The 25912-nt window shown below is 43.7% G+C and overlaps 1 protein-coding gene across 1 annotated transcript in view; it reads left to right on the top strand.

Moving 5' to 3' along the window:
- Positions 1-25912, top strand: part of Fbxw11 (F-box and WD repeat domain containing 11) — a 100299-nt gene that overhangs the window by 64891 nt on the left and 9496 nt on the right. The window contains exons 3-8 of the mRNA XM_051168066.1: positions 3918-4143; positions 12601-12787; positions 14172-14262; positions 21241-21378; positions 23356-23474; positions 24956-25205. Coding sequence (XP_051024023.1) covers positions 3918-4143; positions 12601-12787; positions 14172-14262; positions 21241-21378; positions 23356-23474; positions 24956-25205 — 1011 coding nt within the window. The remainder of the gene's footprint in view (positions 1-3917; positions 4144-12600; positions 12788-14171; positions 14263-21240; positions 21379-23355; positions 23475-24955; positions 25206-25912) is intronic.

Here is a 25912-nt window from a genome sequence, read left to right on the forward strand (position 1 = left end):
AAAGAAAAGTGCTCTTTGGCAGGTAGGCACGATAAGCTGGCAGATGACTGTAGATAAGCTCCGCCTTTGCTCGTGTCCTCACCGAGACCAGAGCCTAGCCTTTGCTTTGCGAAGGGCTGCAGGATTCAGGAGCCATCCTATTTGTCCATCACTTCCTCAGGGAACCGTCCTGACTAGTAGTAAATATCTTCGGAGTTTTCTGAACGGTTCCAAAAGGGCAGTGTCCTGAAATACCGACTTTATGACCCAAGACAGCGCGTGTGGAAATCCTCCTTCCCAGGAATGGGATGCTTTTAGCTCAGAGCCAAGTGCAAACCTTATGCCAGTGCCAGTCCTGCAGGCTGCTGCTTTTCTTCGTTGGTGCCACGCCCCTCCTGCCTTGCTCTTCCTGTGGGGTTCTTTCCCCATCTCAGTCTCCTTTCGTGGCTCTCTTACTTTCCTGTTCAGTCTCCCAGGCTTTGTTGTGGGGTTCTGGGGAACACGCAGCCAGCCCTTCATGATTTAGTGTTTTCAGTAATTATTCTGGTGAACATTTTTTTCTCCTTTGTGAGGACATGAGTAAAGGCACAGCATATATAGAGTAAAACAAAACAAAAACAAACATACAAACAAAAAAACAACCTGGTTTCATTTGAAAACTACAAAGGTAGGTTAGTTAGCTAGAATAATGTATGCCCAGCAAATTCAACACAAAGTGAAACATGGTAAATAATGCCAGTAGGGTTTGTCTGGACCCACCAGGGAGCTGGAAATAGGAGCTGGAAAATGTGCTCCCAAACATTGGATGCACGTGTGTTCGTCTTTTTGAACATTATATGTAAAACAAACATGTTGGCCCTCCAGTTTGCAGTGGTTCCCAGCACTTTCTCATCCAGGTTTCTTCATCTATGCACCTCCTAGTTGGTTACTCAGTGGGAAACTTGATGGTAAATGAAAGAACAATCCTTTTGCCTATTAAATGAGAAACTGGTATGAAAGCCCTGTGAGTTAGGAAGCAGTGTGCAGATGCAGAGTGTTGACACAATTCTATTTAACCTGTTGTGAAAGCAGATGTTGTGGAAAACTGTCACCCGATGTTAAGTAAAAGAGGAACACATGCAGTCTGTAGGACTCCACAGCTGGCATTTTGACGTGCAGCCTGAGTTTGTCTTGGTGTGCTCCCCTTCCACAGATGTGCGTGTTTCTAGCACCACAAGATTTTGCACCTCACCTTTGTTCCTTTCCATCATTTTAAGAGCTGCCTCTGGTCAGTCGGGTCTTAACTTAATTTAAAGCTGGATTGTAACAGCAACACTGGAGCCCTTCTGTGTAGAGACTTGTGCTGTAATTTGCTTTACCAATTGCTTGTAATTAGGCAGTTCTATTTTTTCCTGTTAAACATTGGGATACTGTTACACTTAAAATAGGATAGGCATCTCCTTTTATATTTATACTTTTATATTGGTGACTTTATGTAATCTCTCTTTTTTTTTGAAAGGTTCTGAGTGGATTTATTGAATAGGCAAGAAAATATATGGACTTGTGTTTTATTTTTAAACATGAACAGTTAATAAATAGTACAAGTCTACATGTGTTCTTCTTGTTCTCTATGACTTCAAACCTCCTTGAATGAGAGCCCTGAAGATGCCAACAAAGTTCCTTGTCAAAAGTAAACTGTTTGGCATTTTGTTTGATTTTATTTTTGATGTGTTTGCCAGTAATTGAAGGTCCTGCTTCCAAGATAGTCTGGCACAAAGTAATATATGCACTTCACTGTCACTGTAATCCTTTGCTTTACATGTCTCCTTTTATATTTGCTATTGATATTTATCACAGCAAAGATTTTTCACATTGTCTTCTATTGGGAACTTTTAAAATGCTGTTCAATGCTGCCCTCTGGTGGTAGCTGGTGCCTATTGAATTATTCAGGATTTGTATGGGTGTGGAGAGCTGGAAGCAGACGGCTAATGTAAATTAAGTGGAAGATAAATGCTTTCTGACCTTGCCTCTAAGTGCAGACATAAAATAACTTGAGCTATGAAACTGAAAAGATTTTTGTCAAGGAAGATTAGAAGTGCCCTGTGAGCAGTTACAGAGGCTCGCTTCCTTCTTAGATGATTTAGTCTAATGAGAGCACACTATCAACAAAGCTCTTCATTCCACATCAGACTTTGGAAGCAAGTTCATATGGAGTTAATGGACATTTGCAAGTCAACTCTTTATCTCTGAAAATCTTCTAGTGTCTTCTTGTTGGTATATGCAAGTATTCTATTCTAGGACAAATGGCTTGGGAAGTACCAGGTGGTGGTGGCATGTGCCTTTAGTCTCAGCACTCAGGAGGCAGAGGCAGGCGGATCTCTGACCACTCTGGTCTGCAGAGTGAGTTCCAAGACAGCCAGGGCCACACAGAGACACTGTGTCTCAAAACTAAACAAAAGCAGGCCACTGTGATGCTTTTCATAAAGAGGAAGGTACTGTCCTCCCTAGTATTAGTAGTGGTTGTGTCTTCAATCTAGGGATGTAGGCTGCTGTTGCTATGGTGACGGGAGAGGGTGTGTATGTGAGTATGCAGATGTGTTTGGGTATTGAATGTCTTCTTCTATTGTTCTCAGCCATATTACCTTGAACAGGGTCTCTTGCTGAACTGAAAGCTTGCACTTTCAGCTCTTCTGGTTGACCAGCCAGCAGTTTGAGGCGCCTGCTTGTTTATATGTCCCATGCTAGCATTACAGGCATGTGCAACCATGTCTGGATGTTTTATTTTGTTTGTTTGTTTGTTTATGTGTTTTTTTCAAGACAGGGTTTCTTTGTGTAGTTCTGTGTAGTTCTCTGTGTAGATCCACCTGCCTGACTCCCAAATGCGGGGATTAAATGCGTGCCGCCACACCTGGCCTGTCTGGATTTTCACATGGGTGCTGGAGACTTGAATTCAGAGCCTCATGCTTGCAGTGACAGTGCTCTTACCTGCTGAGCCATCTTTCAGCCTCTAGATTGCTGGATGATGTCATCCAGAAGTAGTTTATATGGCTTGTTTAGGGGAAGGGTGTTGGAATTGGACCTTCCTCTGGACTGTACCCAGCATCCTATGGTTTTAATTTAAAATATTAATTAACTAATTAAACATTTTATAGTGCAAGTCTGGAGGCCACAGGACAACTTGCTGCAGTCAATGATCTCTTTCCACTATGTGGGTTCCTGGGATCAGTCTCAGGCTGAGCTATCTCATTGGCCATCAGGTTAGATGATGCTACTGTTCAGGGGAAGGCAGGTGGAAGAAGTGGTGAGAAAGGCATTGCTGTAATCATAGCACTGATCATATAGAAGCCGTCCAGGATGAATACCTTTCCAGGTATACAGGAGTTACTTTGGGTTATTTTCTGAGAAGTGGGGCAAAAGAAGGGATGGCAAGCCTAAGCTTTTTAGCAGTTATGCCACAGGGACTAATGTGGAGGGGCCAAAACTATTAGGAGAAAATGAAGCTTTATAGATTGATTTACTTTCAGGCTCTTTTCTACTGAGGTAGATTGAGAATATAAGAGAGACATTAACTTTTAATTTTGAGGAAGTAAGATAGACGACTACTAGCCAGTCAGATGCTAGCTTGTCAGGCTGGGCAGTTAGTACCTCTAAGATGGTCATCTCCAAGTGAGTTGCCTAATGATGGGTGGTATTGTGTAGGTATTAGGGAATGGAGAGCTAAGACACCAGTTAGCTTTAGAAACAGCTGCAACTCTGGGAATTACTATGGTCATTAATTTGAGGATACATGGGCCTTGAATACATTTTAATAATATCTTGAATGAATGCACAAAGAAATGAAATTGGTTTAGGTTAAAACTGCCATTTTAGGGTTAAATCTATAGGACAAAAGGTATTTCTAATAAAACTGATTAAATACCTTCCTAGCTAATTTTTACTTCTTTGTTTTTCCAAAACAGATAAGTAACGGAACGCCATCTGTGATTGTCTCCAGAAAGAGACCCTCAGAGGGAAACTACCAGAAGGAAAAGGACCTGTGCATTAAGTACTTTGACCAGTGGTCTGAGTCAGATCAGGTGGAATTTGTGGAGCATCTTATCTCACGGATGTGTCATTATCAGCATGGACATATTAACTCATACCTGAAGCCCATGTTGCAGCGGGACTTTATCACCGCGTTACCAGGTAAACTCTACTGACAGTTGTTGGGCAGCACAAGACCCCAGTCCTTGAACATGGGTAGAGCTGAGTGCAGGCCTGTGAAGTGAATGGCAGAGTGCCTGCACTGTGAGCCATTTCTGGGGCCATCTGTGCTATTTGTAGTCATTTTAACCTTCCTGAAGGGCCATCTATTAAAATAGAGTGGGTAGGTAGATACCTGTCTGTCTGTCTTTCTTTCTTTCTAGATGTATTTCTAGGAAACGCAGGCTACCTCTGCATCAGTGCTATTGCTTTACTTATTTGCTTTTCTTGTTTTTAAAGATACACTTAATTTTTGTATTATATATACAATTTTAATTATGTATGTACTCTGTACTTTACCTTTACATATAATTGCAAACATGTATAGAGCTAGACATGGCAGCTCATGCCTGTTCCTAAAATTCATTAGGCTAGGACAGGAGGATTATTTCGAGGCCAGCCAAGGCAAGGCAGACAAAAGACATACGTGTCTAATTTTCCTTAAGTCTGCATCTCGGCAAGCCTCACAGAGTTCAGATCGTTCCCTTGTGTCTGCAGTGATACTTAGGAAATGGCCAAGAAACTGAGGAAACTGGTAGTATCTTTGTTAACATTTTGTTTGTTTAGATTTATTTATTTTCTCTTAGGTGTATGAGTGTTGTCTACATATATTCTATGCACTGTGTGGGCACCTTGTGCCCATGGAGGCCGGAAGAGTGTTGGGTTTCCTGGAATTGGAGTTAGAGGTGGCTATAAGCCGCTGTGTGGTGCTAGGGACCCAACCTGGGTCCTTTGTAAGAGCAGCAAGTGCTCTTAACCATTGGGCTACCTTTCCAGCCTGTTAACATTTTTTGAAACTTGCTTCTCTATCCACTCCTTGGAGTCCCACAGTCTCTCACACATGTATATGTGCACCCATGGGTACATTTTTCTGTGTTATAAAATATGTATGTATGTATGTATGCATGTATGTATGTATGTATGTATAAAAGCTTTGTACTTACAACAGTTTTAGTCCTGAGCAAAATCCGATGAAAAGTACAGAGAACTCGTGCCTACCTGTGCCCCCCTCCCACAGGCACACGCTTGCATTGTCGGTGTCCTGCTGCGTTTGTGTTCTTGGGTGAACCTATGGCTACATCATCCCCTAAATCCACATTAGATGTTAGAATTCACTTTGGGGCACGTCATCATGGGTCTGAGTGATATGTAAACCTGTACCCACCACTCCCACTTAAGGCTCTTATTTCATTCTACTTTGGGCTTTGACAGCTTATTCTTTTCTCTCTTTTAATTTGAACTGTTTCATCTTCAATTTGCCTAAGTAGGATGTAGAGCTCTGACTTCTAAAGGGAATGATGGCTCTCTTTTGACAGTCAGTGCCTACTGCAGCAGCCTTGCCTCAGGAACAGCAGCTTTTCTGCTGCCGGCGCTTTTGTAGCACACAGGACCTAAGCTGTGGTCCTAGGCCTGGAGCCTGTACTCAAGTGACAGGGATGCGTCTGATGTCTTTGTGCTTTTCTCCCAGAGCTCTTGTGTTTGTTCCTGAGAGGGAAGAGTGTTTGAGAGTTACTTTGCTGCTGTTCTTGGGATGCCAGAGTGTTGTCTTATCTTCCCTGCGTGTCTCTAGAAAAGCAAACAGAACTCTTTCTATCCAGAATTGTAGCACTTACCTGCTTAGCCCAACTTGTCACTAGGCAGATTAGAATGACAAGAGTCAGAGAGAGAATCACCATGAAATGCCCTTTCACATTGTCACAGGGCAAAATGATGGTGGCCACACATTGGTTCAAAGTTAGCACAAAGGATGAAATCACTCAGAGTTGAGATTTTTCTGGGAAAGTCCTTAGCTTGCTCCTGAGTGTTAAATAAATATATGGTAGCTGTCTTAGTTGCTACCTAGTACTGTGATCAAGCACCATGATCAGAAGCGACTTGGAAAGGAAAGGCTGTGTTTCCCTACAGCTTACAGTCCTCCAGTGAGGGAAGTCAGGACCGGAACTGAAGCAGAGACCATGAAGGAGTGCTGCTTACGGGCCTGTTCTCCTGGCATGTGCGGTGTGCTTTCTTACGTTACTCTAGGCTGTGTCAAGTTGACAAAAAACTAATGAGAACAATAACTCAGTTCATAAAATTCATGTCTAATTTTGGAGCATGAGAAAAGGGATCTTTGATTGTGAGAGAGAAGGGTATAGGTGAATGGATTCTTGGGTGTATCTCTGCACATAGCACTGCAACTGCAGGGCCCTGGCATTGAGCTGCACCGAAAGAGTCAGGGAAGTCTTTCAAGTTGATGATTGTATTGTTCTCATCAGTGGCTGCTAACTAATGAGGCCAAGCCTCCATTTTCACAAGCAAATCTATTTATTGTTTGGCTTTTCTTTTGTTTTCTTTCTTTTTTTTTTTTTTTTTTTTTTCCCTTCTAATTTTCTTTCCAAATGGTTTAGATGTGGGTGATTGGCCCTTATGTTTACAGAATAGCCACAAGGTGGCGCTGTTGAAGTTCCCCTGATAGTTCCCAGCAGCTCCTTCTGGGGAGTGCACAGCCTTGGAGAAGAGGCAGAACAGATGAACATGTGTTATGTATATAAATATGGTTAGTATAATTGCACACAATTCAGTTTTCATTACAGCGAATTTTAAGGCATTGTCCATATCTCTGTTAAAGTGGAATTTTGTGGTATTGAATGTTATATGAAATGAATGGACTGTTGGCTGGAACATGGAAATATTTCTGTTAAAATGCTATTTGTTTTAACAGGATTTGATCTGAACATATATACAAATGTCAGTATATTTCATACATGAGAGTCTAATAGCCAGGGACAAGCTGGCCTAGTTGATTGTGTTTGTGACTAGCAGACTTGGATTAAACCTGGCATCAGTTGTGATCCCAGACCTATGTGGGTAGAGCGTTGTGAGGAAGACGAATTTTTGTGCACTTACATAGGTTTAGTAAGACATAGAACCACCTTTAATCATCCTCCAGTTAGTGTTTAGCTTTAAGTCTCTTGAGTTTGAATTTTTACTGTTAAGATTGACACTCATTTTAAGCCTTTGATTGTGAAAAACATTAGTTCCAAAAAATTGTCTATAGTTTTGGCTTTTTTTCTTTTTCTTTCTTTCAATGCTTACTGTGAACATTGTACCTGTCAGTATAGGAAAAGTGGAAAATGTTTGTGGTCTCTGGCTCCTTTTGGTTCAGTGGAAAAAGTGATAATTATGATACGCTTTTCTAAAAATCATAGTAAATGTTTAGTCTGCAATGTCAATTTCTGCAGGCTAAGTTTGTGGTTTGTAAGAACTGTTGTTAAAGGGAAAATTTATACTATTTAAAATAGAGGCAGATTGTACTTCAAAAGGGATGATAAGTCTTACTGATCAGTTTGTGAGGTATCTGTGCAATTAAAAATTTTGAAATACTTAGCTTCCTGACCATGGTTTATTCATTTGTCTAGCTTCCAAGTAAGGACAGAAAACCATTAAAGACTGTAAATGTGATAGGCTAGCTAGATCAAAGGTCACGGGAGATGGGCAGGAATAAGCTAAGACTTCGGGCTGGGTGCAGGGCCAAAGACCCAGCACCGCTGAGTGGAGAGTGAGTGCTGGAATTAGAGACTCTGCACACAGTAGCCCCATCCTCATCTGTATGGGGACAACAGTAACTGCTAGTGTGTGGGACGGTTAAAGATAGGGTGTTTATAATATGCCTGGCACCTAGTGGGTGATCATGTAAATGTTTCCACTTTGTCATTTGGGGTTCTGGTAATGTAACGGGAAATCCTTGGCTTTGTGACCTGCGCTTCTTTTCACTTCTCTTCTCACCCTTAGAGTTACATGTTCCCGGGAAAGGCTTCGCCATACTGATTGTAGGTGGTTGTCTTGTTGTAAAAGGTTTCTAACTTCAGAAAACCAAATCTGTGACTCAGGAAGCAGCAACAGAGGGTTGGGAGGAAGGGGGGGATCTGGAGAAAGGAAGTTTCTTTACAGCTGCTCTTTGAGAGGTTTCTAAAATAATGGAAGTTTTTGTATCACCTAAACAGCTGTGTTAAACTGGTCTTCTTCACCAAGGGCATTGAACTGACATCACACAGTTTAGGTTCATTTTGATATGATAGTTTTTACACATTGAACTTTAGAATCGGTACCTTTTTATTGTTTGAATTTATTGCTGACGTTTTTCTGCATTGTCATGAGGTGACTGTAATTAGCACCGGCAGTGCTTTCAGAATTGTGCGTGCACTATCAGGCTGCATTCTTTGGAGGCAGTGGTGTGTCCTCGCGTTGCCTTAGGAGGGGAGGGTGGGGGCTCCACTCCTTCAGCATGATAGCATAATAAGAGCCAGACACACTGTTTAGGAAAGTGCCCGGTTTAACACCTCAAATCACTTCAGTCCTAGCTAAAAGATTGCTTTGTGCTCCGTAACCTCTTTCTCCTCAGTGGACTTGAAACCAGAAAGTTCTGGGATTTATATGGCTCTTCAGGATGACTACTAAAGAATCCTCTATTCTGGGAGTCAAGGTGCCCAAACAGCACTTGATTCTTACTCTTCTCAGGACAATTTGGGAATGTGGGGCTTAGACTAATAGAAGGGAAGCTAGCTGGTTTTCCCAGCAGACATAGGCATTGTTTTCTTTGTGGGTGAAGACTGGGGCAGCCTCCTTGAGCATTCATATCAGCTAAGGAGATTTGGAGGGAGGGAGGTTAAGGACATTTATTGAATACCTGTTACATATCTGGCCCTTTCTATCTCTCATTAGCCTTCCCGCTGGGCTTGAGAGATTCCTCCCCTGTAGAACGTGGATAGTTAGAACACTTCTCTTGCAGAGTTGCTTTGCAGACTGTATGAGATAACTCCTGTGCCTGTGTTATGGACTGTTGATATCTAAAAGGATAACATGTTTGCTTATGGCCACTCGTATAGCAATCGACTGAAACAAAATGTAAACCCGCTCTCCGGTGTGACGGCCATTGCATTTTCCTTAAGACTGAAACATGCTGCCTCCGGTCAGGAGGATGGGAATTTAAGGTAGCAACTAAAGGAAGCCTAAGGAGTCCAACCTCAGATGTCACTAGGGTGCAGTTTAGATGAGCTGGTGGCATTTGGAAGAGGAAAATATTTAAGGGATTTTCTTGTACAAAAACTTACTGGTGGCTTAGTTGTGAGCAGTCAGTGAGGAGGAAAGATCCAAGACCACACGGTACCCTTGCTATGAACCAGAAGTCCCTAAAGTGTTAGAATTAGGTGGCACTTCCTAGGCTGCCTCCTCCAGAGGTTGATTCAGTAGAAAGTCTGAGGGTCTGTTTTGTTGCTGTGCTTTTCAAAGTCAGTGACCCCAACCAATTCCAGTGCAGCACACGCTTTAGCACCTCATGGTTGCAGGCTCTGGCTTGTCAGAGGTGGCAGTTTGAATGCCGGTTCCTCTGGTTCTTCACAAGTCACGGGAACCATGCCATCGAGACTTGGAAAGGCAGCTGCCTTTCTGATGCATGCTTGCCTTGCTGTTTGCTTCATCTCCAAAAATAGAGGGTCTGAAAGGGGAACTGGTTAGGGCATGCTTATGATAGGAGGTCCAGTCAGGGAGTCACGGGAGTCATGTAGAGTGACTGTTAATATCCTGTGTGGGAGGAAGTCCAGTGAGCCCCCAGATTTAGAGACAGCCAAGAAGAGCTAAGTGTGTTTCCTTGTGGCTAGAGAAATGTGATTAAGCATGATTTCAATGCAGTTATAGTTGGGATAAGCATAGACTCAGCTTATGACATATGAAATTTGAATCCATAGTTTTAGCTGTGATGTGGAGAGAGAGGCCCATCTGTGTGACTACACATAGAAGATGTAGGAGAGGACACCTGAACATGTGGCTCACTGAAGGTATTTGAACTTTGGAGAATGGTTCCAAGAACACCGAGTTTCACATCATGTCAGATTAACCAGATAGGGAATCCAGAGAGTCGAAGACTAAGTATCCAACCATTTGGAGGGGAATTACAACAAATAAGTGGATAGTGTATTTGAAGTAGATGGCATAGTGGTAATAGAAATAGGTCTATTTTCACTCCTGTTTAACTTAGTTCTTTCCTGTCCCTAAGAACAATGCCCTTAATCAGTAATGGAAAGAAAAAGATGTGGCCAAGAAAGGTATGAATAAATTTAGAAATCCTGCAGGTACATTTGTGAGGTAGCAACAGAGCCTGGGACAGATGTTCAGAACTGGAGAGTTCTGAGCAATGCCTGAGTGTCAGTGCACCTGGGCTCATAGTCCTGCCTGATGGTGCCCAAAGGAGACTGTGGGACAAGTCTCTGAGAGGGGTTAACAACTCGGGAGGTGTTTGTGGGATATCAGCTGTTATATTGGATGCTACTCTTTAGTCTATCTTAATTAAAAAGCTAATTGGCACCTGAAAAGATTAGGAAGGGGGTGTAATCCTCAAGAGGGTAAATGCAGGATTTGGAAGATCTCTCGGATATGGGTTTTAGAATTGGCAGTTAATTTGGTTATGTGTGTTTTGTTGTTTTTCTCCAATGAGCATAGATTGTATATGTTAAGAAGGGACCCAAAGCAACTGGTGCCAACCTGCAAATGAAAGATTGCAAAGCTAGTAGGTACCAGCGGGAGAGTGAGTGAGCAAGTGAGCCAGATTCAGCTCCTTCCTCTTCTGTGTGCTCTTACCAAAGTAAGGTTGGAAGAGTGCTCTAAAGATGGCAGTGTCTTCATGAGAGCTTCTCCAGACGTCCCTGGGGACTGAATGGACAGATTTGGACTAGATATAATTAGACGACTTAGAGAGCTGGCAGCTGAGTGTTAAGACCCTTAAATATCACCAGACTCATCTGTAATGGCCTGCAGGGGAAGAGCTACTGTCCTGGGTGCTGTCCTTGGTTCTGACCCATTTTCTGTGTGTGTTCTCAGCTGGGGGTAAAGACAATCTGTTTGCTCATTATGCAGGTCTGCTGAGGGATACCCTCTTTCTGGATGCCAAGACCAGCATTCTAGAGACTGCAGTGGCTGGTCACATGGAACTTTTGAAGTTGAATTATAGTAAGGATAAGCATAAAGTGCTGCTGACTCTGTCCTCCTGGTGGTCAAACACAGAGTTAAAGGGAATTCTTTTAATAGCTATTGGGAGAAGCCATCTCAGGAGACAGCTGTGATATGTCCATTAGGGGAAGGAGGTCAGTCTTTTATTATGTGACTCTAAGGTAATTTTGGTAACAGGATAGCAATAGTGCCATGTCAGGGTGGAAGATGGGCCTTAGAGTTAGTCCAGGATAGAATTAGTATATGAAAGCCTGGAAACTGTCATCAGCCATGCAACATGTCATTCTGAGACATGCAGGTAACCTCCGTTTATAAAGCCAGCCTTTTGTCCTTCCTTCAGCGGAAATATCAGGCCTGGACCCTCACCACATCTGGCTTCAAAAGCATTGTTTGGTCTGTGCCGTAGAACCAGCAGTACACAGTGAACTTAGGACGTGGAAATTGAATGTTTTGTGCTGCGGATGAGTTGTATTTTCTGTAGCTACAGAAGACATACCTAGAACTACAGGAAGGAATAGAACAGACCGTGACAGTGCTACCCATTGCGATCTTCTGTGGCAAAGCTCAAACACAGCTGGAACTTGCATGAATTTCTTTCCAGGGCCCTTGCATTTTTATTTTGTGTGTGTGTGTGTGTGTGTGTGTGTGTGTGTGTGTGTGTGTGTGTGTGCGCGCGCGCGCGCGCGTACGTGTACACACACGTGCTACAGCACTCCTGACTCCTTTGGAGGTCAGGAATAACTTTTGGGAGTTGGGTATCTCCTTCCACTGTGGGTTCCTCAGGGTCACAAATTCAGCAGGCTCGTGGCTGACCTTCAGTGGACTGTTTAATTCAATCCTCAGAGTCACAAAGTGAGTAGGCATGCAGCTGTTGCCTTTGAAGGTTTTTGCCCATCTGCTCAGAACAGAAAGTAGTTCTCCATCAGAGGGAGACGAGAAGATTGCCATGAACATTTTTAATTCTTTAAATGCCTTTAAAAATGGGTCAGTTTTCCCTTTTGGCCTCTGTGGCTATCAAGAATTCACGATGGAGTGCAGTTTATTGTAAAAGACCGTGAACATGAGCAACAAGCACAGGTTTTGCAGTAAGAAGTCTTGAGGTCCCATCTGGCTTCACTACAGAGTATAGCCCAAGAGCTTTGCCCTCTTGATTCTCATCTGTAACTTTAGGGAACTATTAGCCTGTGAGGTTTGGTGGGAAAAAAGAGTCTCAAAATTTTGAGAAAGACAGAGCTGTCCTAGGGCAGCTTTTGTACCAAGGACAGCTGCTGTTTATGCACCTGTTTATGAGCCTGTCTATGTCTTGCTCTTAGGGGTTTCACCTGCCTCATCAGGGCTTACTCATTTCTTACTTTTTAAAAAGGGCTAGTCTGTGTCCACAGCCCTCCCCATTTCTTCCACTGCTTTTCTGTTTTGTAGAGCAAGGCTTAGATCATATAGCAGAAAATATTCTTTCCTACCTGGATGCCCGGTCCCTGTGCGCAGCAGAGCTGGTGTGCAAAGAATGGCAGCGAGTGATCTCAGAAGGGATGCTCTGGAAGAAGCTCATCGAGAGGATGGTGCGCACCGACCCCCTCTGGAAGGGGCTCTCCGAGAGAAGAGGCTGGTGAGTACGGGGGGCTTGTTTAGGAAGGGTTCCTTGGTGTCCCGTCAGCTTGATTATTCAAGGCAGTTATATTTGTGAATGTATCAGTCTGTTTAAACAAGGAGGAAAAATGATTGGTCAGACTGGTTAAAGCTCTTAGAATTTCCCCTTCTGGTAGATTTTTGTTATTATAAAGTTTTGAATACCATTCATCTTTTTAAACTTTTTCAAAAGTTAAGCATGATCCCATCACAAAAAGATAAGAAAAAGAAGTATGAGAGCTGGGACTGCAGTGATGGTTAAGAACACTGGCTGCTTTTTCAGAGGACCTTGGTTTAGTTCCAGCACCTAGTTGGAAGCTCTCAGCTACTTGGTGCTCCATTTCTAGAGGACCTGATGCCCTCTTCTGGCTTCCATGGGCACCAGGCACACACCTGGTGCACAAACATACATGCAAACTCAACCTCCATACACAAAGCAGTTTTTAAGGAAAATGTGAGCACCTAGTAATGTTATTTACTTGTTTTTGTGATTGCTGGGGATTGAGCCTGGGGGTGCATTCAGGGTGGGCAGCTGCTTTGCCACTGAGCTGTGTCCCAGGCTGAGTCTGTCATTTCTCCATTTATTACTGCTCATGGGGAAGAATGGAAACACAGCCCAGGACTTTTAGGAAAGCTCGTGAGCTTAAATGAAGTTCAATAGTTCTGCATAGTCAGTGGCCCTGCTCAGTCAGCATAGAGAAAGTTATAGACGGGACACAAGGCTGGGAGGACAATGGAGGGCGAGGCTGCATTTTCTTTATGGGAGGAAGTTTAGTGATCCTGTGTGGGTGCAGCACAGCACATAGAACAGGGAGGAATAAGTACTAGGGATGGAGAAGTGCAGCTAGTGGGCATGCAGAATGATGAGGGGAGAAGCTAATTGGTTTCCTGACTCTAACTCTGCCATGAAAATTTCATTTTTCTAGTGGATAAGAACATAAAAATATGTTTGATAGTGAAAAGTGTAAATATCCAGTGTGAAGGTCCACAGCTTCAGAATGTCTATTCTAAATTTTTTTTTAGAGGTTCATTAAAATGTATAGACTTTGTGACTGGTTCATTTCAACGTGTCCTGTTTTTTATTTGCAAGTGTTTACTAATAAAATTTATGTATAGAAAAAAGATAGCTCTAGGATGAGAGCTTAATTATTTGTGTGACAGTACTTAGAAAACAAAAGACCAGTGTCATGCCAGAACTAAGCTGTCTGCCACGGAGACTGCAGTCTGTCAGAAGCCCTGCTTTTGAACTGTTAGCATTCAGTGCAAGCAAAGACATGAAACATGGGCTGTTCTTGTGAGCGCGCTTACAGAAAAGCCCTTCTTTATGTGCAAAAATGTAACATCTGTTTGTTTTCACTTGCCAGGGATCAGTACCTGTTTAAAAACAGACCTACAGATGGCCCCCCCAACTCATTTTACAGATCATTGTACCCAAAGATTATCCAGGACATAGAGGTAACTATTTCACCTAATTGTTTTGCACTCTCTGGGCTCTTGTTCTTTATATTGTTTTAAAAGTCCTTTTGTCCTAAATCACGGAAGTCATAATTTTTAAAAGTTGAGTTTTGGAAATAAATATCACAATGTGTAATCTGTATCTGTTCTTTAAACCTGATGATGCCTTTTTATAGAAATACAACTTTTCCTAAAACATGCAATGCTTCTATAAGGCTGCTAGTTAATTAAAACCTTAATCCAGGATAAACTGTACTCTAATTTGATAAGCTTTTCACAATCCGAGGCCTGGTTTTTTTAGGTAAACATACTTTTATATTTTTGGCCATCTTTGTAGAAGGCATGTTTGTAGTCTTCTGTCTTAAGTCTTGCATAATTTTTCGTAAAAATGGCTCAGGTTATTCTGAGGTATCGTGAAGCAGGCCATGCTTTGGGGCCATTGTGGAGCTGTGGAGTGACTCGACAACCAGCAGAGCTCTGTGCACGCGCTCAGGACAGTTAGCAGTGCACCGTCCTGCTGCTGTGCTCTGCTCTGTCGGTTTAGCTATTTAGCCCTTTCCTTGAACCAGGAAACACAGGCACAGGTACGCTGTCATTAACTCTTTCACGTGTGTCCTCGCCTGTTCTTGGTTACTTCACTGTTTTCTCTTTGGCAAAAAAGTTTACCTTTCGCTGGCTAATGCTGTCTGTATCTCCGAGAGCCAGTTTCCAAAATGTGAGGTCATCCTCTTTCCCAGGTGTGGAGTGTAAGCATTATTGTGCCAGAATTCGTTAATGGAGAAGCATGTGTCTTTGTGTAGCTCGTCCCGAGCCCCTTCTCAGGCAGATGTGAGCTGGTGGACCCATCCTAGTACTCGTACGTCTGTGGCTGACTAGATGTCATTATTTAAAAGAGGAGCTTTTGTCTCGAGTGTATGCGCTCTAAAACACTGAAAGCTAACCTTTTAGGCAAGGCTCAATAGTTTTAAACTATTGTCACAAAGTTTAAGAATCAATTGACTTGTTGTTCAAAAGTTGTACTAATGTCCTGCATTGCTTAGTGGGTGACATAAATGGACAGGCATCATGGGCTAGTGTTTGCGCATTGCAGGAGGGCGGGGCCTGCTCTAGGTTGGCGCATGACGCTGTGGATATACATATCTTGGAAGTGCCTTTTGGCAGGGGGTAGCTGTTGATAGAGACTGACTTTCCTGAGTGGTCCCAAGAAGGCATTCCTTTTGAGGGGATGTTGTTTAAAGCTAGCCATTAATAAACAGGAACTCTGGAGAACCTTTATCAGATTGAGGTTTGGTGATGTAAATTATTTTATTTAGTTGCCATGACTGCTGTTCTAATTGACAGTAAGACAGTACTTAGCACAGCCATTTCCTCAGGCTGAAATAATACTTTTGAGCTAGCAAAGGGGGCAGATGTGATGGGAAATGGAACCGCTGGGAAATGCTGTTCAACACAAAGCCTCTGCATCAGGGTGGTCTTCCCAGTGGCTCTTAAAGTGTGGTTTGGGAAAACCCACTGCCTGCCCACAAGAGTTTCCTCAGATTTTTGTAGCTAAGTTTCTTAATATGAGGGATGACGATTATGCTTTGGTGTACTCACTAATAGTAATAGTGACAGAAACAGTGCATCACTAATAAGAGCACTTATAAATACCAGATACTTTGTTTAGAATTTTATAGCATATTTCCTCATTCAGTAACCTAGAGATCCTGAAAAGTAGGTCAAATCCATGTTGAGCATTAAGAATCATGAGCTGACAAGGTAAACTCTTACCCTGGATCACAGGGAGTGGTATAGTCCACAGTCAACCACGTGTTCTTGTGTGCGCAGTGAGTGCACAGCTATCCACACACTCTACATACATAGTTACTGAGTGGTAGAGCCCACAGCCAACCATGTACTCTCTGGCCCTTCATACAACGCTTGCAGCATGGATCAGTGGCACCACCTCTGAATAGAGTGTGCTGTGTTCTGTCAGGGCAGATATGTGTGTGGAAGTTCTTCTCTTTTGTGAGCCATAGATCAGAATGTGAGGCACACAGATGTCCACAATGCCTGCTGTGAGTGCTTTACCTGCAGGGCACTATGATTGTGCCCTGTGATCTACCATGAACTGTTCTGGGGGAGCTACGTAGATAATTGCAATAATATTACAGGGTCCATAGCATGCATCATACCGTATAATATCGTTTACCATATATCATGTAAAAAGGGAAATTGAGACAAAAAGAAATGTTAGAATATGTTACATAGAAGTAGGCTTTTAGCTGAGGTCTGTCTAGCCTCAGGCTTACAGTTAGTTGTTTGCTGTTTCCAAAGTAGACAGTCCAGGAAGTGAAGGAGAAAGGCATATTTATTCTTGTGGACTTCTCTTCTGCTGAGTGTGTGGAGAGTCATCACCTTGGCTGTTGGGATGAGACCCTTTGCCTTGCTTTTAGTTCTGCTAGGGAGAAGGTAGCATGGAAAGGTAGCACACTGCCCAAAAGGTAAAGGAACACGAGACTGTCAGGCGAGTACTCAGGTCTCCCCTGCCTGTTCTTTCCCCTACACTCCACAGAGCGGGCACTTCCTTGGTACTACTTTTGCTTTCCTCTCCTCTGTCTTGACAGTTGGCTGACTCCTGAAATACATCCACTCTCAGCTTGGGTTCTCATGAGCGTAGAGGAAAATGGTCCCCTCTGAATTTTGCCTTACGCGTGAAGCCACCAGAAATTGGCTGTATTTTAATAATAAATAGACAGCCTGGCTTTGTGTGGCTAGCTCTTGCTGGTCAGAAAACGGGGAGTGAGAGTCGGAGTCTGCGGGGGACAATTCACATTCTTCCCTTTCTGCCAAGGCCCCGCTTTCCTGGGTGTCCTTGCCACACAGATGTCTGAGGACCTCTACTGGCAAACCTGAGGCTTGTCCTGCCAAGAGGCAGCCACACCCTCCTGTACTATCTAGAGCCCTTGTCAATGCTGTTTTCAAGGCAGCGAGTGCACTGTGCACAGCAAGGTACTTGGCTGAACCTAACTCCCAGAACTGGGATCCTGACTCCTCAGACTCTCCCCACCCTGCACTCCCAAGCCAACATGCTAGTGTCCTGAACTTGATTTTTCTTTTGGATTTGTCTTTTCTGCCATTCTAGAGTAGTGACTCTTTATATTTACTGGGTAAGTGGCTTTGAAGTACTCTCTTTGGAGCTGACCGTGGGGAAAATGACGATGTGTTGTATCACACCTTTTAATAAACCACATTTCATTCAGGGAAAATGGAAAGCTTTTTTGTGGTTTGCAAGTTTGATATTAACATTGTCCCGACTAGAAAATGCTGAAGCTTGCCCACCCACCCAGTTATGTTTAGGCTTCTAAAAATAATGTTATTCCTCTATACCCAGACATCTGTTTTCACTCTATTGCCAATTTAAATGCCGCTGTGTACTCTGTATATCATGGCTACTTTCCCAGTATTTTGAAATTTTGCGCAGGGTAAGGGGATTTTACAAGTTCTCTAACACATGAAATACTCTTGTACAGTAGCTGTTACCACCTGATGGCTCATGGTAGAGCAGGCATTGGCGAGGGCACCTGCGTGTGACTGGCCTTACTGCTGCTGCTGCAGTCAGATTAGAGCTGGGTTCCATTGGAAGACTGAGCACCTTGCTGGGCCTACTACAAAATGCAGGCCACCAGCGATGGATAGCAGCCTAGACCAACAAAGCCATTCCTGCGATTTGAAGAGACCCCTCCTTTTTAAAAACAGCACACTGCTTTTGGCAGCATTCCTGATACGTGGTGATGAGCACATGCTTTATCTTACGTGGTCCCTTGGTAGTTAGGGAACAGATTCTACTGATCTGCTTCCCAGAGGTGGAAGCTGCTGTTCAGTCTGTACCACTGGCAAGGCTGCCTGCCAGGCGTGAAGGTCTAGTTTTTGTGAAAGCCTGATTTAAAAGAATTGGAGTGAAAGTTGAGGTGGTCAGACATGGTGGTAGTGCTCTTGGTAGGCACAGTCATCAGCAAGTGCTGCTTTGTGTGTGGGTGGCCTGGAGAACTGCAGAGTGACAGTCTCAGGAGTGCCTTTGGTGGCTGCACGGCTGTCAGAGACTTCCTGTTGGGTTCCAGTGCGCTATACTTACCCTGGATTCAAGAACCTAAAGATATAAAAACCTGCCCTAACTGGGGACTTCCCAGTGTGACTCACCAAGAGTCTTCTAAACTTTTCCTTAAAATTTAAAAGTATCTTAGAAAGTTAGGAATCTTGTGTGCATGGAGAAACTCAGCCATACACTGACTCCCTTTTGACTTAGAGGGAACATGGGATATCTAGTGGCACTAATGTAAAGACCCGTCCTCTCACAGCGGACAACTCAGCTTTCATATTGGACTGTTCTTTGCCGAGGTGTTTCAGGGAGTGATTTTGCCACCATCGGCGGCCATGTGGTATCATCTTGTCTCCTCTCCCTCATCCATTCTGTTGTTTCCTCTGTGTGTTAGGTACAGTTGAAGGTTATGGCTGGCTCACTCTGTTCGAGAAAATACCTTGAAGAGTGGTAGGAAAGTGTATAAGAAATCCTCTTGTTTCCTCTGTTTGAATGAAAAGCATTTTTCTTCCTTCAAACTCTCATGAGATGTAAACGTGCCTTTTCTGTTCATTGAAATGCACAGGAAAGCACACCTTAGACCCACACTTTAAAGCCCAAAGGTAGCCATGCAGTTTTAAAGCAATGTCTAGTCTATAAGGAGGCATGCTTTGTATTCGATGCTTTGGCTTCAGATGGAATCACACACTCTCTATCAAGTCTTGTTCCTCTCGAAGGATGGCTGGCACCTGAACATGGGTGACTACTACTCAAGGTCACTGTTAGGCTAGGAATAGACTCCTTACCCATAGATGTGGCTTCCTAAGTCAGCATTTCCCTGGAATGTTTAGCATGCAGAGATGGCCCAGTCACCATCCAACAATACACTGTTTCTCTGAATGCGTCTAAACAGTTGGTTTGTTTGAATAAGTTTTTATGCTCTGGAGAGACCTGTCTTGAGAGATGTTTGCAGGTGGGGTGACTTAGTTTGCCCAGTTTTGACAGAGACAATGCCTGGCCGAAGATGTCCTGATGGTAGCAGGTGGGCAGAGGGCTTCTCCAGTCTGTTGTTGTCTCCAGGGCTTGAACATGCTGTCCTGCTGGTTGAGTGCTGGCTCAGATATTCCTGGGGCCCTTGCTGAGTGTGAGGGTGACAAATGACAGACACTTGCCCTTTCAAGTATACATGTATCAATATATGTATTAGTGGCTCCAGTGCTCCATTTCTTTCTCTATAAAAATGTGGGCATTGATTTTTGCCTCAGTGTAAGATGATGAACTGGCTAGAAATACAGCTGGTCCTGCATGTAACTGTGCTCCACAGAGGCACCTGTTATAATGGGAAAGAAGTAGAAAAATTGCATTTGTACTTAACATGTGCAAGATTTTTTTACCCTCTTTGGTTGTGATTCCTTAAATATTTTAGTATTACAACCATTTATATAACATTTATATTGAACCGGATGTGGTGCACACCTTTAATCCCAGCACTTGGGAGGCAGAGGCAGGTGGATTTTGGGGCTAGCCTAGTCTAGTTCCAGGACAGCCAGAGCTACACAGAGAAACCCTGTCTTGAAAACAACAACAAAACCACAAAAATCCCTCAATGTTTATGGTATGTTTGGGTTCTGTGTTCTCTGCCTAAGAGCTGGGACTATCCTTTACACCGGAGAATATATTCCTAGCAGAATCCTGGCTGATTAGGACTGAGTATGATTTCTAGCTAGTCCAGTTACTATTTTTGCAGACTTAGGCAGATTAAACTGTTTCCTTACTTATACAAGGATTCTATAAATCCTTATTTATAAAAACAATGAGAAATCCTACCAAGATTATAGGCTTAATCTTTAGCCAAGTGAATTTAGCCCAAAGTCTAGATGTTCCTTAGTGTACTATGAGGTTACAGCCGATAAACCCATGGCAAGCTGAAAATAGTGTAAACTGAGATGTTACATGACATATGTAGCCCGCTGAGCAGCCCACCTCAGTAATACATTGCACTGTCATCCAGCATCCAAGTGGCAAGCCAGGGAAAGGATCACTATTCAAAATACAGTTTCTGTTGAATGTGTATTGCTTTTGCATTTTAAGGCCAAGAATAAAAGTTAAGCCTAACCATTAAAGGTGAAGAGCAAGTGTGTGTGGGCCTTGAACTTGACATCTTGTGCCTCAGCTTCCCGAGTCCTGGATTCCAAGTGTTTGCCCTCACAGCTGGCTCGATACCTCCCTGGAATGCAGCATGCATCCTGTTCATCTTTTGCCCCCAGGACTGGGGTACGCTAACAGCCCATTAAACAGCGCATGATGAGGAGCGCTTGGACACCCCAAACCCAGCGTTTCTCTGGGTAGTCTTGGCTGTCCTGGAACTTGTTCTGTATACCAGGCTGACCTTAAACTGAGGTCCTCCTGCCTCTGCTGGCATTAAAGGCATGCACCACACCAGGCAAAGTATTCCATTCTTATTTCAAGTGGTTTCAGTCTGGCAGGAGCTTAAAAATGACAGTACAGTTGTCTATGTAGTTGGCAGGCACTAGCACAGTGCCTTCAGTTAGATGTGTGGGTTGTTAGTACAGTGCTTCCTAATGGGGCAGTCTTTTGCCAAGTATCTTAATTGGCACTAGGGAGTGACACAGTGAGTTAGTTACTATATATTTGTATTTTGGGAGGGCGAGTGATGTTCTTTAAAGGTACTGAATTCTGTCTAGGCTGTTTCAGATCAAACCCAGAACTCACTGAAAATCCCATGACGGCTGCCAGTAGGCAGGGAAGGAAGGTTTGACAAGAAACTTTGCTGGCCAGTGTTTCATTAGGAAAGAGCGAAATTGGGGTCTCTGGTGTTTTGCTTCTGGAAGCAAGACAAGATTGTGAAACCTAACAGAATAGTTGACTCAAAAAACCCACCTCTTGCCTCCTTTCTCCAGACCATAGAGTCAAACTGGCGGTGTGGAAGACACAACTTGCAGAGGATCCAGTGCCGCTCTGAAAACAGTAAGGGCGTCTACTGCTTGCAGTATGACGACGACAAAATCATCAGCGGCCTCCGGGACAACTCTATCAAGGTGACTTACGGACTGTGTGTGCTACTCTAGGGCGCTCAGCAGTGAGGCGCTGCTGCATGCTGGTCTCTGCTGCTGCCCACAGGTTCTTATCTGCTCTCAGCCTCAGCAGCTCTCACGTGCTTCAGAAGACACAGAGCCAGCCTTTCCTCTTCTCCCCGCACCATCCCCTCAGCTTCCCTTGCCCTGCCCCTGAGATAGCCCTTTTATCTCTTCATGCCCGCTTCCCTTACCTCTATATAAAACCTAGCATTTCCTATCAGTGTGTCCATGTAACATGTAACAGACTCTTGAAACTGACGTCTTGTTCTTAGGACAGGTGGGCCTAATTTCACTCTCTTGCTTTGTTTCGCGATAGTTCATTACTTCTTGCTGTGGCCTAGCATTCTGTGTTACTGGGTGCATCGTAGTATGCTAATCCGTGTGGTTCTCAGGGATGGTTATGCTATTTGTGGCTTCTCAGAATTGTGAATGCAGCCTTTGGAAATACATGCATGCAAGTCTTTATGGGAATATAACTTCAGTTCACTTGAGTGAGTGAAAACTTGGGAGCTGAATTGCTGCCTCATGCAGTAAAATGATCTTGGGTTTGAGGATGACATTGTAGATGTAATACCAGAGCACAGGCTGTGAAAGAAGAATTGCTGAGCTAGGCTCCATTAGCATGATGCTCTTCGCTCTTTGAGAAAATACAGGCTTCAGACTGACAGCATATGCATGTAAAAGACACAGCTGATAAGGCAGTAGTAGCTACAGTGTGCAGAAGCTGTAAAAACCCAACAATAAGGAAATAAAACACATTTTTAAAAACAGGCAGAGACCTTAATAGCTATCTCTCCAAAGACTATGCCTAGCCAGCAAAGCAGCATTTGCAAAGGTGGCCATGTCGACAGTACTCAAGGAAGGGGAAAGCAACAGTGAGAGGCATCACGCTCCATCAGTGTGGCAAGAACTGTAGCACTTGCAGCACTGGGTGAAGGTGAGGAAGCCAGCAGAGCCTTCATCCATTGCTTGTGGAAAAGTGAAATGGTCCAGCTACTTTGGAAGGCGGTTTGGCAGTTTCTTAGAAAACACTCTTATACAACCCAGTGCGTGTATTAGTTAGTATTTGCTCAAAGGAGTTGAGAACTTAGTCCACTCCAATACTTGCACACATTGGCAGAGCTTTATTCATAATTGCCAAGCCTTGGATATAAGCACGCGTCCTGTGCTGGTGATTGGATAAGCTGCACTGCGACCAGTTAGTGGGATAATTTTTCAGCACTGAAAAGAATTTGCCTAACAAGTCTTAGAAAGACACGGAGAGCTTTAAATGCATGTTAATAAGTTAAAGAAACAAAGTTGAAAAGGCTGCATGATGCAAGATTCAGTATGTGATGTTTTGGAAAGGGAAAACTGAAGACTAGTCAAAGAAGAGGGAAAAAGCTCAGGGTGTAAAAGTAACTACGACTCCTGTTTCACTTCTTTTCATCTTCAGAAACTAGGACCATTATGTCACCATATAAATAACTTTTGTTTTGATTCTTAAGTGCTTAACTTTTTAATAAAACACTGTATTCTCTTATTAAGAACTCTGGTTAGTTTGTTTGGGGCTTTCAGGGAACAAACACTCCATATTTGTAAGGTTTTGATGCTGTAAGAGCATGCGTTTTTGACCGCTCCTTGTAGAAACTGTGGTGCTATTTACCCGAGAGTAAGCTGGCTCTTCCCAGGCTCTGTTAAAACCCCCTTTCTCAAGCTGCTGGTTTATTGAGTTCAGTAGCTAAGGGCTCACATTAAGCGATCCTTGTGTGTCTGTTCTGGAAGTTGGTCGGTATTGCCCAGTTCTGGTTCCTCTTGTCATTTCCTGCCTGTTTGATACTTACCTTGTATCCTATACCCTGTGTGTTTTCTTGTGTGATTCAGAGTGTGGGGTGCATGAGAGCCTTTGTCTAAGTGGATGCACTGAATTACTGCTCTGGTTGATTTTTGTCTCAATAGATCTGGGATAAAACTAGCCTGGAATGTTTGAAAGTGCTAACAGGGCACACGGGCTCTGTCCTCTGCCTCCAGTATGATGAGCGAGTCATTGTAACTGGTTCTTCAGATTCCACAGTGAGGTGAGTGATCTGGCTGAATTCTCTGATCTCAGAGACCTTTTGTGAGGTGACAGAGATGCATACGTTCTTCAGGGATTTGCACACACACAGATCCACATGCATGCGTACATGCTATTCTGTACATATTTTAACTTACTGTATCTCAAGGCTCTTTTTGATGGAGTTTTGTTAAGCAAATAGACTAGAAGGGTGAGTTTTAAGTGTGTCTTGTTCCTCTTGCCATGTTTTGTAGAGGTGGCAGTGTGCTTTCCTATAAACCAACACTGCTTTATATTAGCTTTCCCCTGCCATCCAGAGCAGAGTGGGAAGAAGTTAGTTGTTTTTGAAATATGAAGGGTGCTGGGAGTGAAAGAACTGGGCTGTTTGCAGGCCCTTGGAAAAGTGAGACCCCAGAGCCAGAGATGATATGTTTTGATTACAGACATCTGCTTGAGTTCTTTTAGGCATTGTCTTTATCTTTGTAGGTACATTAGAAAACAGAGGTTAAATAGTTTCTTTGGAGTCACATAACTAGTGCATTTTTGAACCTTTAGTTTAGGTCACTCATGACTGTGTTTATAGTCACTGCAGTGATAGAAGCTTTAGTGTTTAGTTGCCACCCAGGGCAGAGTGGAGAAGGCATTATAGAAGGAAAGCAGTGACTGGTGGCTGCGTATCAAGAATAAAAAAGGAGCATTACTGAGACATGCTCCTATATGCCTGGGAAAGCACACCTCCCTATACCTGATAGACTTGCAGGTGGGGTGTAGCAAAGTCTGGCTAGACTGAGGCAGACTGCAAGGAGAGAGGATAGTGGCTCAGTCTACCCTGGGCTCTGCCATGTCCCCTCTTGGTTACTTGTCTTGCCACACTGTCAGATGCTTTATTCAACCCTGCCCACAGCACAGCTACTGCCCGTACCCTGGCTTGGCCCTTAGGCCACTTCTGCCAGATGTCACTGCTTGGCCTGAGGGTCATCTGTTCTATGTTGAGGCATTCTTTAGGATGTTGGAGTTTTCTGGAGGTGCTGCACCTATGCACTCCACGTCTTCAGTGTCAGACAGAAGGTGCTCTGATGAGATGCCACAGCTTAGTTTGCAGATATAAGCAATAGATTGATTCTTCAGCATGCCAGAGGCCAGTGGAAACCTTAAGCTTGAGGGCACCTGGGCTCAGCTGTCAAACTCCTCCTGTCAGCACAGACTCACTGAAAGCCTACTGTCTTGAAGGATTATCTTTGTCGCCTGTACAAACCTGAAGATGTCCCTGAGTTAATTACTTTGAGTGTGAGGTAAACCTGCACGTAGCCAGATTTTGCTGCCTTTTTAAAGACATCTTGGCTTTGTCAGCATTGAGGAAGATGCTGCCTGGATTCTGCTGGCAGCATGCACCTGGGAATAGGAATTTGCTGGCAGCCTGTACCTGGTATAATAAGAGTGACACTGAGGTCAGACTTCACCTTTCCCTGGGTTTCCCTGTCACACCTTTCTGTTCTCTTGCAGAGTCTGGGATGTGAACACTGGTGAAGTTCTCAACACACTCATCCATCACAATGAAGCTGTACTGCACTTACGCTTCAGTAATGGACTGATGGTGACTTGTTCCAAGGACCGGTCTATTGCTGTGTGGGACATGGCTTCTGCCACTGATATCACTTTACGGCGTGTCCTGGTTGGCCACCGTGCTGCTGTCAATGTAGTTGACTTTGATGATAAGTACATCGTGTCTGCCTCTGGAGACAGGACCATTAAAGTGAGTGTGTCTGTGGTCTTCACCCTGACTGTCTTGTCCCTATACCACAGAGAAAACGCAGATGTACTCACACTAGGTGGCAAGGTCTGTCCTTCCTGCATTCCTATAAGACCGTTCCATTGCACATGCTTCTGGAGCCACAGGCAAGGCCCGGGGGAGGGGGGAAGGCCATTTCCCAAGAGAGAACAGTTGCCAATTTTGAGATGACATTGTCATCCTGAGCGTGCTATGTGTGGAAGAAGTTTATGTTTGTCATCTCACTCCCCCCACGCCTCCCCCAACCCCGTACACTTTAGGGTAGGTGTGTCTGTTTCACAAACATGGCTCAAGCTAGTCATGTGGAGCTTAGATTTGGTTTATGCACTTCTGAGAGCTTGCTGTTGTATAGCCCCTGGCTAGATGCTGGAGAAAGGCTGAATAAGGCACACCCCTGCCTTCAAGAAGCTGGGTTGGGGTAGAAGGAAAGTAAATGTGTGACCAGCAATTGTAGACTTAAGGTAGCCCATAGGGTGTAAGAAATTCAGTTCTGATTCCTGTATCTTTGTTAACTTATATAAACTTTAGTGCTGCTCCCCCTACGTCTGTCTGTCTGTACACATAACTCATTCTTTTTTCTGAAGTTGACTCACAATTTCTCTCTCTCTCTCTCTCTCTCTCTCTCTCTCTCTCTCTTTCTCTTTCTCTCTCTCTCTCACACACACACACAC

Source organism: Acomys russatus, chromosome 25, assembly GCF_903995435.1.
Source record: "Acomys russatus chromosome 25, mAcoRus1.1, whole genome shotgun sequence".
Classification (NCBI taxonomy): Eukaryota; Metazoa; Chordata; class Mammalia; order Rodentia; family Muridae; genus Acomys; species Acomys russatus.